We start from the raw sequence: 16,458 nt of genomic DNA, 5'->3' as shown, positions 1-16,458 counted from the left end.
TTAGTATCTTTTTTACCCTCATATAGAATACATAACTTAATACACTGACAATAAGTCTAAATATCTCACGTCAACCCACAAGGAACTGTTTAAGGACAGCTGAAGATCAATGTCAGTGAGTGGATGAGTAAGAAGAAAGAAAAAGCAAGGCTAAGGAACATCCGGAAGTTTTCTTACCAGTAAAATCTATTAGTTCTCAGAACAGCGCCTCAGGGACCTGTGAAAGGCCAACCTTATGAGTCATGTAAAAGTGGAGTAGACTACTGAGATTACTCCACAGGGGAAACTCTTGCAGTGTAGGAAATGAGACCTAATGGGTTGCTGTCCTGGTATATCTCCACTCCGTTCTCTGGACCTAACTAGAAGTCTAAGAGAAGGGAACTGGCCCACCTGGAGCTGCTACACTGGGCAGTTAGGTTGCTGTATATTAAAAAGCTTTCTTCTAACAAGGGGCAGAACTGAGACCATGAGGTGAGACGGTCTTCACAGGGAGTGAAAGGACAGCCTGCATCAGAGCAGGGTGGCTGCTAGTGATGCAGCCAACGTGCCATACCTTTCAGGGTGCAGGCTAAGCGGCCTCTTTCATCATAGGCACTCTCATCTCACGCCCTAATGTGACCTATAGACTCTAGAACCAGCTCAGTAGCCTATCCATGCTCCTTTCTCTCATCATCTGGTCTCATGCCCCCTCACATCACTCTGTATCTGTGGATGATGAACGCTCAAAAAACAAACATCACTTAATTCACCTTAAACATTTTTTGTTTTCCTTGTGTTCATGGCAAGGTGCACCTTGAACTATTTGTTAAATTTGCCATTATAACCTCCCTGGGTTTCAATGCTCTCGACGGCAAAATGGTGAGAGAAACCATTTGTACATACATCTCAGGTTGTCATAAAAACAAATAAGAGAGTGGATGTGAAGTGACCTTGAAATGCTGAGATTTAAAGAGATGAAAGGGTCCGTGCTTTCTGGTTCTTAGCTATTTCAGTGCTGTCCAACCTATGGCAAGACTTTCATCTTTTTTGTCTTACTTGGTTACCATCCACTTCCAAATAACTGGACACAGAGCTGTGAAATGTCAGGCACTCTACACAGACTAGCTGCAAGCAGTAAGCCACGTGGGAGGCTGGGAAGAGAGTGGAGAAGGAGGTTGGTCTCTTTTTGTATCACTAGTATACTTTCATAGTTTTCCTAAATGACGATCCTGAATTTGGGAAAAAACAAACCCTGGCATATACTCAGTCATGCAAGTGTTGCTACATGCAAGTAACAGACAAAAGCAAGCCGTGAGCCTTTTCAAGCAAACACGGGCTTTTGGTTCTGATTACATTTTCCCTACTTAATGTTACTGTTATTTCCCAGCTACCCAAACAATAGTGGCCCTCCCTTCAGATACTTATGGAGTGTTGGAAATTTACACTAAGTGGTATTATTATAACTGGAGCAAATCGGGCTGTAGAGATGCTGTGTAACTTAAACACTAGATTTAGGTGGGTGAGAAGGTCAACTCTAGGGAGGTAGAACCAAGGTTTCCAACAATTTATGTCTCTCCCAACCACCGTACCAAACTGTAAAGCAATTATGTGATCTGCTGAGATTGTTAATTTGCTGTAGGGATATCATTGGCTTTCTAAAGCACATAAATTAGAGAAAATATGCATCCTATGAGTGTCAGATTATGCAGTTATGAAGGGTCAAGAGAAGCATATAAAACGAGAGAAATCCTTTCTTAAGTATGCCTCAGCCTCCTTTTCCTGCTCAACTAATGGGCTCTACCAACTGGTAGAGGAGTGATTGTGACAAGACACCTCCTGTGACTTCTGGACCTCTGCCAGCCCTCTTCCATGCTGGCTTTGAATAGTGGCTTAGGAGGGTGAGTCAATGACCGTGAGGATGTAATCACTGGACTTGTAATTAAGTATATTTTAAATATACTTTTCCTCCTGCACATAAATAATACAAGGAGAATCCAGGAGCGCTTGACCTCCCTTTCTTCTCATAGAGGGTCTTGAGCCTGTTAGGCAAGTGTTCTACCACTGAGTTACACCTTTTACTTTTTACTTTAAGACAGTGTCTCATGAAGTTGTCCAGGCTGTCCCTGAACTCTGTAGTTGTCCCTGAACTTGATGCTGCCCTGCCCCAGCCTCTCCAGTAATTGGGATCCCTAGGCCTAGGTAGAATGCAGACTCTCTGGACAGTAAACTGGATAGAGCTTAAGGCCTAACCAACTGATTTCAGCAACTCTTGATGAGGAGCACTAGCTGCATTCGAAAGCCTTCCCACACATTAGGCCCTTACCACTGCCCAAGGACGAGTGGGCAGTCTACTGTTCTGGTGCCCCACTCAGCTTGCACACTCACCTGTTTGGCATGGTTGACACAGTGCATGTACTGGCTGGCCAGAGCGGAGCAGCTGAGTGTCTGCTGGGTGTTCTGGCGGTAACACTGGAGGATTTTGGTCTGCAGATCTGCACAGACAGGATGGTATTCATACCGCCTGAAAACAACAAGGACAACTCAGACAGGGCACCCCCATACATTATAAGGGTCACAGTTGAAGGTTATATAAAACACACAAGCCCATGTTCTACAAATGATACCAGTGCTTTGCTCTACAGCCTGGTCTGGCAAGTCAGCACTCTGCCAGCCCCCACTTCCCTCTGTCACACCCACAGCCAGCAGGCCATGAAGATCTGGTCTCTGCAGCCTGATCTTCCACACTCAGCATTATTACAGAAATTCAAAGTCCTTCCTGGATCCAAGCAATGACCTCTAGTCTTTGTGTCCACAGCACCAGCTCTCTCCCTGCCTCCAGAGGTCATCCAGAGGGTTCTTTGTAATCCATCAGTACAAGGCAGTCTCTCTCTATTACTTCTTACAGGAAGTACCAGACACTGATCAGGCTCCTGCCTGCCTTAGTCCACTTGCTGGACCTATACACTGCTCCAGCATGGGTAAATCACACTCAGGGGCTAGTTATAGGTTTCACATCTGCGGACACAGGCTGGGAAATACTCAACGCCCAAATTCTACCCTCACCTATGGAACTGAAAGCTACCTACTCATCTTTTATGGCAACCTTCTTTGAATAACTCTCACTAGTTGTCTCCTCCCCTTCCTGTGACCTGCCTACCTGTGCTAACGTGTCACCCCACCCATGCCATGGACCATATAATAATCTAGTGCAATCCACCAGCCAACATTTACCAGAACTATATCTTGTTTTCTTTGTGGCATTCACTATTTAATGTGGATAATTTTTATAGATGTCATACAATAAGCTTGTTGAATAGGAAAAAAAAAGGGGGGGGGGAGGTAAACATCTAAAAATCCCGCAGGTTAAACTTTTGCAATTATATTTACAAGCCTCAGATTTTAGCTGGATTGCTCTCAGTGAGTATATCATGCCAAACATAAATGTTTCCACAAAGCTTATAATACACACTTGAAAATAATAAGCGAAATGAATTTCAAACAGAAAGTATTCTTATTTGTATGGCAGGAGAACTCGAGTTACACAGATTAACTACACACAGAGAAAAATATGCACAACAATCATTAATTTAGGAATTTGTGTTCTTTAAAATATTAGTTTAATAAAAATGCTTCCAGTCTTATCATCTCTGTCTCTTAAATTTAAATTTGTTTTTTCTATATAATCCTCAAGTAGCATTATTTTAAGTTTAATGGGTTCTAAAAACAAAAGCCCCAGAGAACATAGGGGGAGTATTTCCCATCAGTAAGTAAGCCCGTGGGTGACAGTTTGTCTCCTCATTACTTTTACACAACATGATAAGCTAATATATATTTTGCTGGAGTGGAAATGCAAGCCACATGACTATCCCTGAGGGCATCTTCTTCCCGCTATCCCAGAAAGAAAGTAGATATACAGGGAAAAAGATTTTACAAAACCGGTTTTTACTTTTTCATTCATTGCCTTACTACTTTGTCTAATACCTGAGAACAGAATTTAAATCCAACTCCAGGGGTTTCAATTCTTTTTAAGCCTTCGATGCTCCGGATGTCTGTGGAGTTTTCTGGACCTGAGCCCCCCCTAATCCCCAACAAATGAACAGCAGCATCAAAAAGGAGTCAGCTATGCTTCCAGAAGCACAGCCCCAGAAAACCACTGTCCAACTGACGACAGCAAGGCTTGCGTCTGGATGAATGCTGACTAAAGTATGGTTAAGCATCAGTTCGGCTGACAGTGCTAACGATTCACGCAGGAGAGCTGAGATATTGAGCTGCTGTCCCAGTGCTGACAGCTGACCATGTCCACCACACATCTAGGTCTAGAGGCAGAGGAAAGGTGAGAGAAAGGTCCGTAAGCAGACCTACGGCCCTGCACTAGTAAAACACACACACACACACACACACACACACAGACACACACACACACACACACATGTATCAATGCCACTCCCTCTTTAGAAAGTAGCAGTGTGAGTCACACACAAGCACTGACCCTGAGTTGAGCCCTCGGCCACGCAGGTTCAAGCCCAGGAGTTATTTATGGTTTGAAGTGTATCAAAATATACTTTTATCACCACAAATCAATACTAGTACTTGCTTCCAAGCCCTTGATTTCCTGTCTGGTAGTCTGTTCTGTGTGGCCATCACCTGAGATCCTTTTTGTATACATTTTAGCCTGTATTGATGACTAGATGCAGAGAGGGGAAGCAACAGTGGAAATCAGCATAATTGGCCCCCAGTTCCTCCGCAGACTCGGGTCCATTTCTCTTGGATTCATCTGAAGGGTGCAGATCTGCTTCTGTATTGATCCGCAGGGCACGTTATGCTGTCCTAATGCACTGTTTTCACTCTGGAAGATGCTAAATGAGATTACCATCCAACATTAGAAGGCCATAAAGCACAAGCCATGGCACCTTCCATTCAGGAAAAGGGTTTCAAAGACATTTCCAATATGCATTATGAAAAGCCCCTCATATAATCATAGAGTCAGAAATTGACTTTTATTGACTGCTTTCATGCCTGCTGAAGGAAAAAGCTACTATTCGGCAAAAATAAGAAAAGGCAGAATTCCAAGATATTTAGGTCAGAAAATTAAATCTTAGTTGAAAACAACATTTAAACAATTTAAATTCATTGGGTTTAAGAAAAGCTGAGTGAAAGACTGGTGAATGACAAGATAAAAACAAGATGAGCACGGAGCTGGAGAACACAGGACAGTGATAATGAAGACAGGCACCCCAAAAAGGAACTGTTAGAACAAGGAAGCCAACCTCTGAAAAGAGACATTTATAAAAAAATAACAAAACTTGAATTCATCCTTTCACCCATTTTTTCTCATTTTCTTTCTTTTATTTTTTGAGCTAGGGTCTTTCTATATAATTAGTCCTAGCTGTTCTGGAACTCACAGAGATCCACTGCCTTTGTTCTCCAGTGCTGGATTAAAGACGTGAGTCACCATACCTGGTCATTTTCTTTAGTCTTAAGCCAGTCCTTTCCCAAGAACAAGTAAGCTGTTCTTGAAGTGACCCCACCATATCCTCAGTGCATGACGGAGGGCCTGGAGGCTGGGCACAAGGGCGGGACCCAAGTCCCAAATATGAGAGCAAGACAAATGCACAAGGGAGCAATCCACCTTCTGTGGCACTCAGGACCCAGCAAGACTTTCCCATTTTTAGCTGATGCTCAATAGCAACATTAACAAGTAGCTGGGACAATATGCTCACAGGTTTCTCTCTTGTACTCACAATAAGCCCATAACCGATGCCTTGGAAAGAAGACCAGAAAGAGATTCAGGCTGTTTCTAACCAGCTGGTGATGGACATAAAATTATCACTACCACGTCAGATTATTTCCTTAGGAGACTTTCATGGAAGATGAATTAATTGGTCAGAGGGAGGGGAACACGCAGGGTGAACTGAGGCCTACTGAAAGCACTACCCAGAAGCCCCCTCAGACCTGAGCGCAGTGGCACTTGCTTCTCAGTTCTTTGGCTGGCTGCGGCCTCCCTGACGCCTCCTGCGCTTTCATGGTTTACAGTCTTCTTTGATGTGAGTCAGAGCTTTAAATTTCCAGGAAACTACTTATCCATCTTCTTAGTTCTGCTAATATAAATGGCGCATATAATATGGTAACTTCAGAGAAAGAAATATATGGAGATAGTTCAGAAGAAATCATGTGGTGACAATCAGCAGTCAGAATTCTCAAAGCTCTGGGGACACAAAAGTCATTCATTGTGAGTGCAGACACAAAGAGGAAGTACCCTGCGAGAGGTCCACAAACACTACGATGAAATACTACTGGGGTTATGTAGGGGACAGGGGAGAAAATATGAATTAATGAGATACCTAATGCTAAAGAGAAAACGGTTTCCTTAATAGGACCCAACAACGCATCTTCCAAGAGGTCAGACGTTTCCTGTAACACGGCTATGAGCGATGCCTCTCATTCTTACGGCACAGCCCAAAAGCTGTCATTAAATTATAGCAAACTGTTCTTTAGATGCTAACCCAGCGGCCAGCAGTGCTGCTTTTTTTTTTTTTTTTAAATACAACCCTAAATCTATGCGCACTGCCAATACTTAAATAACACAATAGGTTACTACCCTTTACTATTCGTAATAGCATGACCATAAAATGCATCACAAAGAAAGGATTTAAATGAGGTCGTCGTTTACTAAATTTTCATTGTATTTTAGCTCACATTTAGTATCCTAATATTAATTTTCACAATAAAATGTAAATAGCCTCTTTCCAATAGTCTAAGATCTGAAAAACAAACATAATTTCCAGCATTTCTGGCATTCTTAATAACTGCTAACCATTTCATTAGTGATGTCTCTATTTGAGCTTTAATCAAATTTCCATAATTACATATTAGAGGCTAAATACTGCTAACAGGTGCCTGTGTTCTTTGTTTTACATTTGTTTTCACATAATCTTGTGATGTAATGTCTTGAAAACTAACAGTGCAAGATGCTCTCCCCTACAACAATTACTAACACAAGCATAACTAAGTATGCTGCTACCAGCACAGCACAAAAACAGCCAAGAGCCTCCGCCAGTGTAAGATGGGGAGCACGGGTCTCAACTACGCAGAGGTTAGCACTGAACTTCTGGTTCTCAACCTTTCTGATGCTGAGGCCCTTTCATTCCTCATGTTTGCTGACCCCTAACCATTTATCTTCATTGTTACTTCATCACTGTAATTTTTCTACTGCTATGAATCATAATGTAAATATTTTTGGAGGCAGCAGTTTGCCAAGGGAGTCATGACCCACAGGTTGAGAACCACTGACTTACTACAACAGAGCATCCAAGCTGACAAGCAGACCTACTCTAAATGAGTGCACGCTCAATACAGTCAGCCTGGCTGTCGTGAGAGAAACAACCGAGACTAGATGTACACAGAAGAGAGTCACCCTTCTACATCTGGGGACTTAATACTAGGGAGAGGAAAAAAAAAAAAATATATATATATATATATGCATCTGGCTAAGCAAAGTGCTGGCAGCATTTGAGAGACTGAGGTGGGGGAACTGCCATGAGTTTCAGGTCAGCAAGGGTTATGGAGATTGTCTTACAAACAAACAAAATACTTGCACTGAGGAGTTTTTCTAGCTAACAAGTACTCACACCAACAAGTATCACCGACACTGCATTGGATATTATAACCAACTCAAGGGGACTGAAAGTTTCAGGAAGGATGTGCATGTTACATGCAAATACTAAGTCAGTTGACACAAGACATCTGGATAGCTGAGGACAGTGGTATGTGTTGGGGTCTGGAATGGTCCCCTAGGAGCCTAAGGGGATGAATGCTGACTTATGTAGAATCCTATGTAAACCTAAGGCTCGAACACGCAGTATATAGTTCAAAGTACTTTAATATTTAGTATTTTAATTTTAATCTGCAGACTTTGAAAAAAGTTGTGAGAACCAAACTTAGTAATCTGGATCCCCAAGAGAAAAGTGACAGTAAGGAGGGAAAAGAGAGCAATGCTAATCTTCCTATATTTATAGTCCAGAATAAAAGCCCCAAAGATGCTGTAAGGAGCAATGCGGTCCAACGCCACAAAGATTCGGATGGTCTGGTATTCCCTATGTGTCTAAGTACCAAATAATAAGAATGCTGGATGAATGAAAACCTGTCCAATTCTGCAGGGTCGTTCTCTTACTCAATTATATTGGGGTTACATGGAGTGGACAGGGCCAGGAAGGACAAAGGATGAATCAAGTTCAACAGCACATGCCCATATACCAGCTGTGGGGTGGGCAGCTGGTGGAGAACCCTGCTCTCTGACACTGTGGGACTTTGTAGCCCAGCTTATTATTATTATTATTATTACTTGGAGGAAAGTCAACTTCAGTCACCACTGTTAGCATCTGGCAGCATCACTGAAGCTACATGGATCCATGGCCTGGGTTCATTGAGCACCAGTGAAGCCACTGCCTCCCCTGACATCTGGACTTAGAAAAATGGGGCCATGTGCACCTTTCGAGAATGATGACTCCGAGTGTTTGGCTTGGCAAATAATTCTTTGAACATAAAAAACATTACTCATTCGGATGAAAACATTTATGAAGTCAGGCTTCTGGCGTGACGCAAAGAGACAGCTGGGTTAATTCTGACTTTCTGTATCATAGTCTTCTTGACCCGTATCTGGGCTACGTACAAAGCTCATCTCTAAATGGGAAAGAAATAAATTCCTTAAGATATCTGGAGTAAAAGCTGTATTAGGTAGAGTCGAGGGACAAAGAGCATAATTGATGTCAATGTTTTAACTCAACCCGAAAGAACTGGAAACCAACTTCCAGGCCACACCTTGTTCAGGACACAACGGTTTCTTAACTTCTCATCAGTTTGTAGCTACAAACTACCACTACCTAGGTAGGGAAACTTCACTCAGAGTCTTCTCTCTCTTTTTTCCCGTAACAATGATGGGAAACTACTATGTTTAATAACCATCAGGTCATAGTGTAGCAATACAAAGTTGTGAATGACTTACCAGTGCTTGAGTCATAACGGCAGTTTATCAGTTTATACTGAGCACTGTAGGTGGAAACGGGACCTCTTGCCTTGCACATGGGGGATAAAGAACATAGCTGTAGTTCACAGGAGTGACCCTTGGTTCTAAGAGCTGTAGTATCTGGGGACATGGTCCTTTTGTTGTTTGTATCTGCAATGAAGAGATTTTCCTGGATCTCCAGAGGACACTGAAGAAGCCAAGTAACTTTACACACCCAAGTGTTCCCATCTGAACAGCTCAGTAAGAGGGCAGCCCTGTCTACTGCACTATTACATCAAAGACAAGTACAGCATTGCCTCTTACCTGACATTATGTAGAGCAACTCTGTAATTCGACAACTGGAAACATGATTCCCTAAGCATACACAAAGCATCAGCCCCAGCTTTTTCTTAAATATGTGTGTGTGTGTGTATAATACACAGAATGGAAGCTGGCACAAGTTCAAAGTCACCTGAGCCCATGGCTTTGACTTTGAGCCCATTCCCATTTCCTCATGCTGCTACTTTGGAATGCTCACAATATTGGTCCAAGGATGGAAAACATGAGGATTTGGTTAGTTCCTGAGTTCTTTCATCCACTCAGTCAATCCAACAAATATGATTGATCAAGCAATGATTATTAAGAATTCATTACATGCCATGCATGGTGACAGTTGATACATAAGATGTGAGCTTGCCCACAGCCTAGAAGGTTGAAGCGGAGGCGTTCATGAGGCTTTGAGATGTGACCAACAATCAGGTTATAAACACACTGCCAGGCACTGACAGAGGCCTGGTTTGGAATCTAGCCACACAGAACTGCAGAAGAGAACACAGCTAACACAGGCTTAGTATGCAGAGATGGGAGCAGCTGTGTGCAGTAAGAACTTAAGAGGTTCTGAGTCAACCAGAGTCTTCACACAGAACTAAGCAGAGGTCAAGTGTCATGCCTACCAAGAATGATGTCAAGGCATTGCAGGGCTGAGTCTTGGGAAGAACGGTGGTAATTTTCAGTTGGTAGAGATCGGCAGCATTCATCATTTCCCCTAGCAGAATTGCCTTTTAGAACCTTCCCACTGAGCTGCACTGATGTTACCATGAATGAGAAAACCAGACAATCCAATCTTTGACCAATGCCCAGATTTGAAGACAGAACAGACACAGGAGGAACTTGGTTAAATTGGGAATGGTAGAAGGATATTGGGGCACAGAACAATTTCCTAAAATTAGAAGAGAATCCCGAAGAAGAAAGATAAGTTACCCACCACACTGGCCATCTAGAGGAAAACACAGAAGGACTGGCTGAGCACACCACTCAACCCAACAGGAAAGACACAGGAAGGAGGAGAGCACAAGTTACAGATCAGGGCACTAGTGCACACTGGGCATGTTTCCAACCCCCAGGTCTTCCAGGGACATCCCTCCCTTCCTCCCTCCACTCTTCCTGAAGATAGCCCTCTAGTTCAGAAGAGGGAGAACTGGAAAACACAACAATAGGTGTCAGAGGGTTGTAGTCCTGGTGATCTAATAGTTTTTTTTTTCTTTCGTTGGCTATGTGTTTGTAGTGTGTGTGTGTGTGTGTGTGTGTGTATGTGCGCGCGCGCATGCATAAGTCAGAGAGGGAGAGAAAGAGAGAGAGGAGAGAGTCTGTACAGGCCAGCAGCCAATGTTGGGTATCTTCTTCAATTGTTTTCCACTCTTATTTTTTGAGACATGATCTCTCACTGCATTTCAAACTTGCCATTTTGGCTAGACTAACTGGCCAAAGAGCTCCAGGGATTCTTTTGTCTCTCCCTCCTCAGCACTAGGGTTGTCTGTTCCAGATGCCAGTGGCACCCAGGTTTTTGTGAAGTGGGGGCTGGCGAACTGAACTCAGGTCCTCCTGCTTGAGTGACAGTTTACCGACTGAGCCATCTGCCCCAGACTTCTACTGAGTTTTTCTAATACAGGATGCATGCAATGGACTGAAGACCTTCTGAGAAAATCTCCAAACACAATTTCCCAGAGATAATCTTTGCACACCTACCTAAGGATGTCTTATTAAATCCTTCTAACCAATGGACTCTCCCTAATGCAACACTGCTGAGTCATGAATCTCTTTGTTGGACAGTATGGAATCAACACCATGGGATTACGTAGTTAAATGCATGCCTCTATGATAAGCTTCTAATTAAAAAAAAAAAAAGCCCTTTGGATGACTATTTTATACTCCTCTGCTGAAAGAAGATGAGATGAGGGATAACTGTGGTGAAATTTCAATATCTGTGCATAAAAAAAGGTCCCGGTGTCCCTACCTTTTCTCTGCTATAATCAAATTTAAGAGCGTTCTTATAATATCAAGGCAAGAACAGCTTAAGTTAAAAATGTAAAACAGCCACATATCTCAATGAGAACTATGGCACATCCTAAAAATTAGGATAAGACTAACATTTAAGTCTTTGCTGAGAGCGTTACATCACTTAGATCATATTTTCTTTCACTACAGTTTAGAAACAAGATCCAAATACCAGATATACACTGAAAGGGATGTGTGGGACTCCCTTAGCTGAAAGAATTGCAAATGTACTTATTTTAGTGACAAATGAAGTATAAAAAAATTATCCAGACTGATTTGCCCTTTAAGTGCCAGAGTGTTGACAATGTAGAGCAGAGGAAGCGGTAGTTGGGAAGAGGGCAGAGTCAAGCCTTCTGTCTGCTTTCCATCTGGTTGGACTATTCAAAAGAGGATGCTTAGGTACTGTCACTAGAGCAGGGAGACTGCCCATGGATACAGGGCTGTCAGGCAGAGTGTCACATGGGCTTGACAGTTGTGGACACCATGTAGTGGGCAGGGAGGGTTTTAAGTTCGCTCCTCTCAGCTTATACACTGTTAAGGTCACATGTAACACACGGTAACCTAAGTGTTAAGGAAACACTGCAAGTGCTAAGTGCCATAACTGCCTGAGAGAGGGAGTACTCACCTCTAGCCTCTTGGAAGAGAAGAGACAGGAGTTTGGAACGCCCCTAACTGAAGGGTGGACTGTAAGAGGCAGAGGCCACTTTACCAGGGCCTGTGTGAGCCAGGGTCTAGGCTCAGAGGAGTCTAGAATGTTCTGAGCTTTCAGGGTGTCATGGGGTAGGGATGAAGGAGGTAGTGCTGAGCAGGAATGGGCTAGATAAAGGAGCATCTTATGATAACACAGCTCGGGCTTTACTCCACAGGAGGAAGCTAGCTTCTGGCTTTTCTAAACAATGAAAAACTTGTTTCAACATGAGTGACTGGGGCAGATGTAGCTGCTCATGAGGTCTACCAGCTGGCCCACGGAGTAGTACATAGATGTAAAGATGAGACAGGGCACTAAGAGGATTGGCTGGGCGAACATACAGGAATTGGTAAGTAAGGGCATGATAACTGGACAGGGTGTGGAGGCAGCGTGGAGGACAGACGGAGATTCACATGTGGCTAAGGACTTGGGGAGCTAGAGAATGAGGGTGCCTACACACTGCCAGGGAGCCTATGTGGAAATGACTTCCAACCTTCAGGATCTAAGTGTGGAGCCAGAGCTCAGCTGGAGGGCAGTGCTCCAATCACATATACTGCTGGGCCTCGGGCAACAGGTGTATGGAAAGGGCCAGGGAAGGAAGAGGCAACAGCTGGAGGACTGAGCATGGAGAGGCAACAGCACAGTGCAGCATCTTAAGTTTGGGGTGGAACTCCATGATGGAAAAGACAGGGGCAAAGAATGAAAGTGATGAAGGGCTATGAAATGTGGTCCCCGCAATGTGCAGAGAGAACTGCAGGGCATACATGTGACAGGAGTCAGATGACAGGGAAGTGGTGAGGAAGAAAGCAGATGCTGAAGGCCGTGGCTTAGCTGGCTCAGAGGCTTCACATAGATCAGACGCGTGGGCGACAAGGGAGAGGACTGCAGGCCACTGACCCCTCCCCCAAGTAGGGCAGCTGTCATGTGGTCCATCTCACAAGAAGGAAATCTGAAAGGAAGGGATTAAACCTGAACAGAGATGACTGCAGAGTCTCAGATAAGATGGTGCGCATCCAGGAGGGTTTGAAAAGACCCGGCGGCCTTGTGGGGCCAGAGGCAAGGGAGAGGGCAGTGTACTCAGATATGACGGCAAGGAAGTAGTCCAAGAAGACAGGCCATCAACAACTGGACATAACTAATGGATTTCTTTCTTAAAAATTCATTAAAAGTAAGAGAGAGATTGGAAGGCAAACGCTGAAGAAGGGCCTGTTCCATACGCAGAGGAAGGCACTCCCGTACAGAGTGAGCAGCAGAGTTGACGCTAGCCTGAGCTACCTGAGACAGCTTTTTCAAAACAAAAGTAAAACAAACATCCAGAAGGTACGTGGGGGGAGGGGGCATGGTCTGTGCAGACAGTGTGTGGCTGGGAGCGACAAGACTTGTGCTGCAAGCACAGAATCCACAGGTGGCTGGTGTGACTGGAGACAAGTGGCAGGCAATAGACTCCCAAGAGGGAAACTTAAAGGTTGTTGAATGAATCATCACAGACTGGCCTGAATCCTTGCGAGTGAACCCACACAAAAGAGGATGATTCTAAGACAGAAGCTGGGTGCAAAGCGGCAGAGACAGAGCACAAGCTGGAGGGGGCCCTGCTGCCCTGCCAGGCCATGCCTGGTATGCAGGCATAGAGAACGCCCTCTGATGGTCAACTCCAGCAAGGGACGGGCCAGACTTCCTCCTCTGTCTCCCATTGGGTACCTTTATATACAAAGCAAACACATCCCGAACAGGGACATATCTAACACTGACTCACAATTGTTGCTTTGTCCTTGAGGGGCAGTGCGGTGTTTCCAGTTCCTGTCCCACTGTCAGCTGCTGTAAGAACAGCTGGCCGATGGCTAATGGCAAACGGAGAAAACCCAGCACAAAATACATTTTTTAAAAAAATAGAAGTTTATGGATGTTGGTCAACCATGATTACTTATTCTGCATATGCTCATGATGTGCACAAGTTGAATTTAAAATCATATCACATCTATATGCTGATATATGCAGAAAATACATAGAAAGAAAGAAAGGAAGGAAGGAAGGCAGGAAGAAAAGAAGGAAAGAAAAGAAATTGGAAATAGCAGCTGTTTCCAAGGAGAAAAGTGGATAGGTGGCCAGAGTCAGGAAAGAGATTTACTTTTGCATATGAGCGTTAAAATTTCCATCACGAGCACAGATTGCTTATCAGGAACTAAGTAATCTAAAATGTAATGATCTATTACTGAGAGACATTCTGTGTGCCGTGGGAAGCTGCTATAAGAAAACTTGCTTCCCTGGATGCAAATCCTTGCCCTGGATGTCTAGGTACAGCAATTGCTAACCATGAATAGAAAACTGAAGTTAGCCCTGAGACCCCAGGTGTGAAACGTCACACAGTACACAGTACACGGTACACCAAGACAACGCTGTAAACTTGCAAGGGGCTCCTACTGCCTCCGTATGCATCAACCTTCAGCACAAATTTGGTAAAAAACACTTTGCATTTAATATCTCAGCAACTTTATAAGAAACGACAAGAGAAACAATGCAATTAGCCAAGTCACTGGTCAAGGCCTTTGTAGTTTACTAACAGACTTAAAAAAGCCTAGAAATTTTCTTGAGTCTCTGCTTACAAGGGAGACTGGATACAGCCCTGCCAGCCATCCCTGCAGAGAGCTCTCCCAGATAGGGCGGAGCAGAGTACGGTGGGGCATGTACTTCTGGTCAGATGACCGCAATGAGGGCCCTTGGGCATCTGCACAGAAGGGACCGGGAAGGAGGGCAGTACCCCACAGTCTCGCTCTGCTGGCGTAGCAGGCAGCTCCCCACCCTAACCACTACCATGGGAGGAGCAGAGTAAGCATTTTATAAACTGTATTTTAAATACATGTTTTAAACTAGTCAGGAAAAAAAAAAAAGGCAGAAGCTTCCTCCACTGGTAAACCTCTTCCTAGTTGGTCTTTTCTGCTTTATCACTTCTTAATTCTAAGTAATTCCAGAGCTCTGATCCTTGACTCATCCTGTCCACCATTTCTGGTGATGTCTTTGTTCCTTGGGACATCACTCACTGTTCTACGTGCAGAGTTGAATTTCTACCCTCTTCCTGGGTCAGCAGCTCCCAGAGCTCAGGTTCTGGGTAGAGAGACAGCAATCTCATCCTTCTGAAGCCAGGACTAGCACTGACACTGTGTGCTGATCCCCTCTACTGGCGGGAGTCTACACTAAGCATCAGCTAGTGCTTAAGTGACTGCTTCTATTTGTTTATGCAAAAAACAAAAAACAAAAAAACAAGCTTTTTATCAGACTGAACCTAGGAGAACCTAGTTCTTATTCTGAAATACTTTTTACATCTATCTCTTCCTCAGTTTCCCCTATCTTTCTACTAGGCCTTATTGTAGTAATCTCCAGTCTCTGCCCTTAACTGCCTCTGTTCCATGCTCATTAACATGAATTCTCCTCGCGGCATAGCCCACAAATATCACCCTTGCCTAGGAGTCAACCAGGATTCTCCCCCTCCATCCAGCCCTTGAAGCTTTTTACTTCCAATGTAGCTCTCACATCCCCTACCTCCTCATAAGCTACTATGCGTGGTGCACAAATAAAAGAAAAAACCACTCGCACACTTCAACTACAGCCCTATTTACCTACTCTGGCCTCACAGGAGAAGCACAGATGGTGGCATTTGCGAGGTTGTTTTCAGATACAACCCAGTATGACGCAGTGTAACAGCCAAGGAGCACAACTACCCCTACTCCTAGTGTCCACCTCTCATGCCACGCCATTCAACGACACAATCACTCTATGAGCTGACTTTAGTTTTTGCTCATGGATGAGGGCATTATTTGTAGCAGTGACAAGTTTCCATAGGAACTAAATTCATTGCAAAAGGTTGTACATCGAGGTGTTAAAAAAGTGCTTGAGCAACATAACAATTCTGTACAGAGTGCCTCGCATCTGTGGAACTGAGCATTTGAAATAGTAACCTTTTACTCTCCCAAAGTCCCTGGAAATGAGGAGACAGTCTCTGTACTTGAAAATGGATGTTTAAGAAAGCCAGAGGGGAATTGAGAATGCAAAATGGCAATTAACAATATTTCATCTCTAGCATTAATTGCAACTAATCACACATGGTAACACTACTAATTTTTGGCAGTACATTCTGAAGTCAAGTAGTTGCTAGTGTTTCCCAAATTGCTCTATAAATCAAGTATAAAATTAGAGGAAAGGACACCTTCAGAGCATTTTGTGGATAACTAAAGTGAAACTTGGATAAGCAGAATGAGCCACATATTGCCTCTATGAGCATCCACACAATAAGCCTTTACTACTACTACCACCACCACCACCAACACCACCACCACCAACAACAACACCAACAACACCAACACCACCACCAACAACAACAATAATAAAACAAATATGCTTCCTTTTTTGATTCTGATTAACTACAGGATACAGGACTGATGTCATAAGAAGGCATTACATTCCA

General features: G+C 43.7%; 1 protein-coding gene across 3 annotated transcripts in view; it reads right to left on the bottom strand.

Annotated features, from left to right (window-relative positions):
• CHCHD3 (coiled-coil-helix-coiled-coil-helix domain containing 3) overlaps positions 1-16,458 on the bottom strand; it is a 259,841-nt gene that overhangs the window by 8,238 nt on the left and 235,145 nt on the right. For all 3 annotated transcript variants that reach the window (XM_084787378.1, XM_084787380.1, XM_084787379.1), the window contains one exon: positions 2,365-2,500. In XM_084787378.1, coding sequence (XP_084643504.1) covers positions 2,365-2,500 — 136 coding nt within the window. The remainder of the gene's footprint in view (positions 1-2,364; positions 2,501-16,458) is intronic.

The sequence above is a fragment of the Acomys minous genome, assembly GCF_964271855.1.
Source record: "Acomys minous genome assembly, chromosome: 6".
NCBI lineage: Eukaryota > Metazoa > Chordata > Mammalia > Rodentia > Muridae > Acomys > Acomys minous.
Note: the sequence above shows the minus strand (reverse complement) of the source record. Positions and strands in the feature narration are given on the sequence as shown.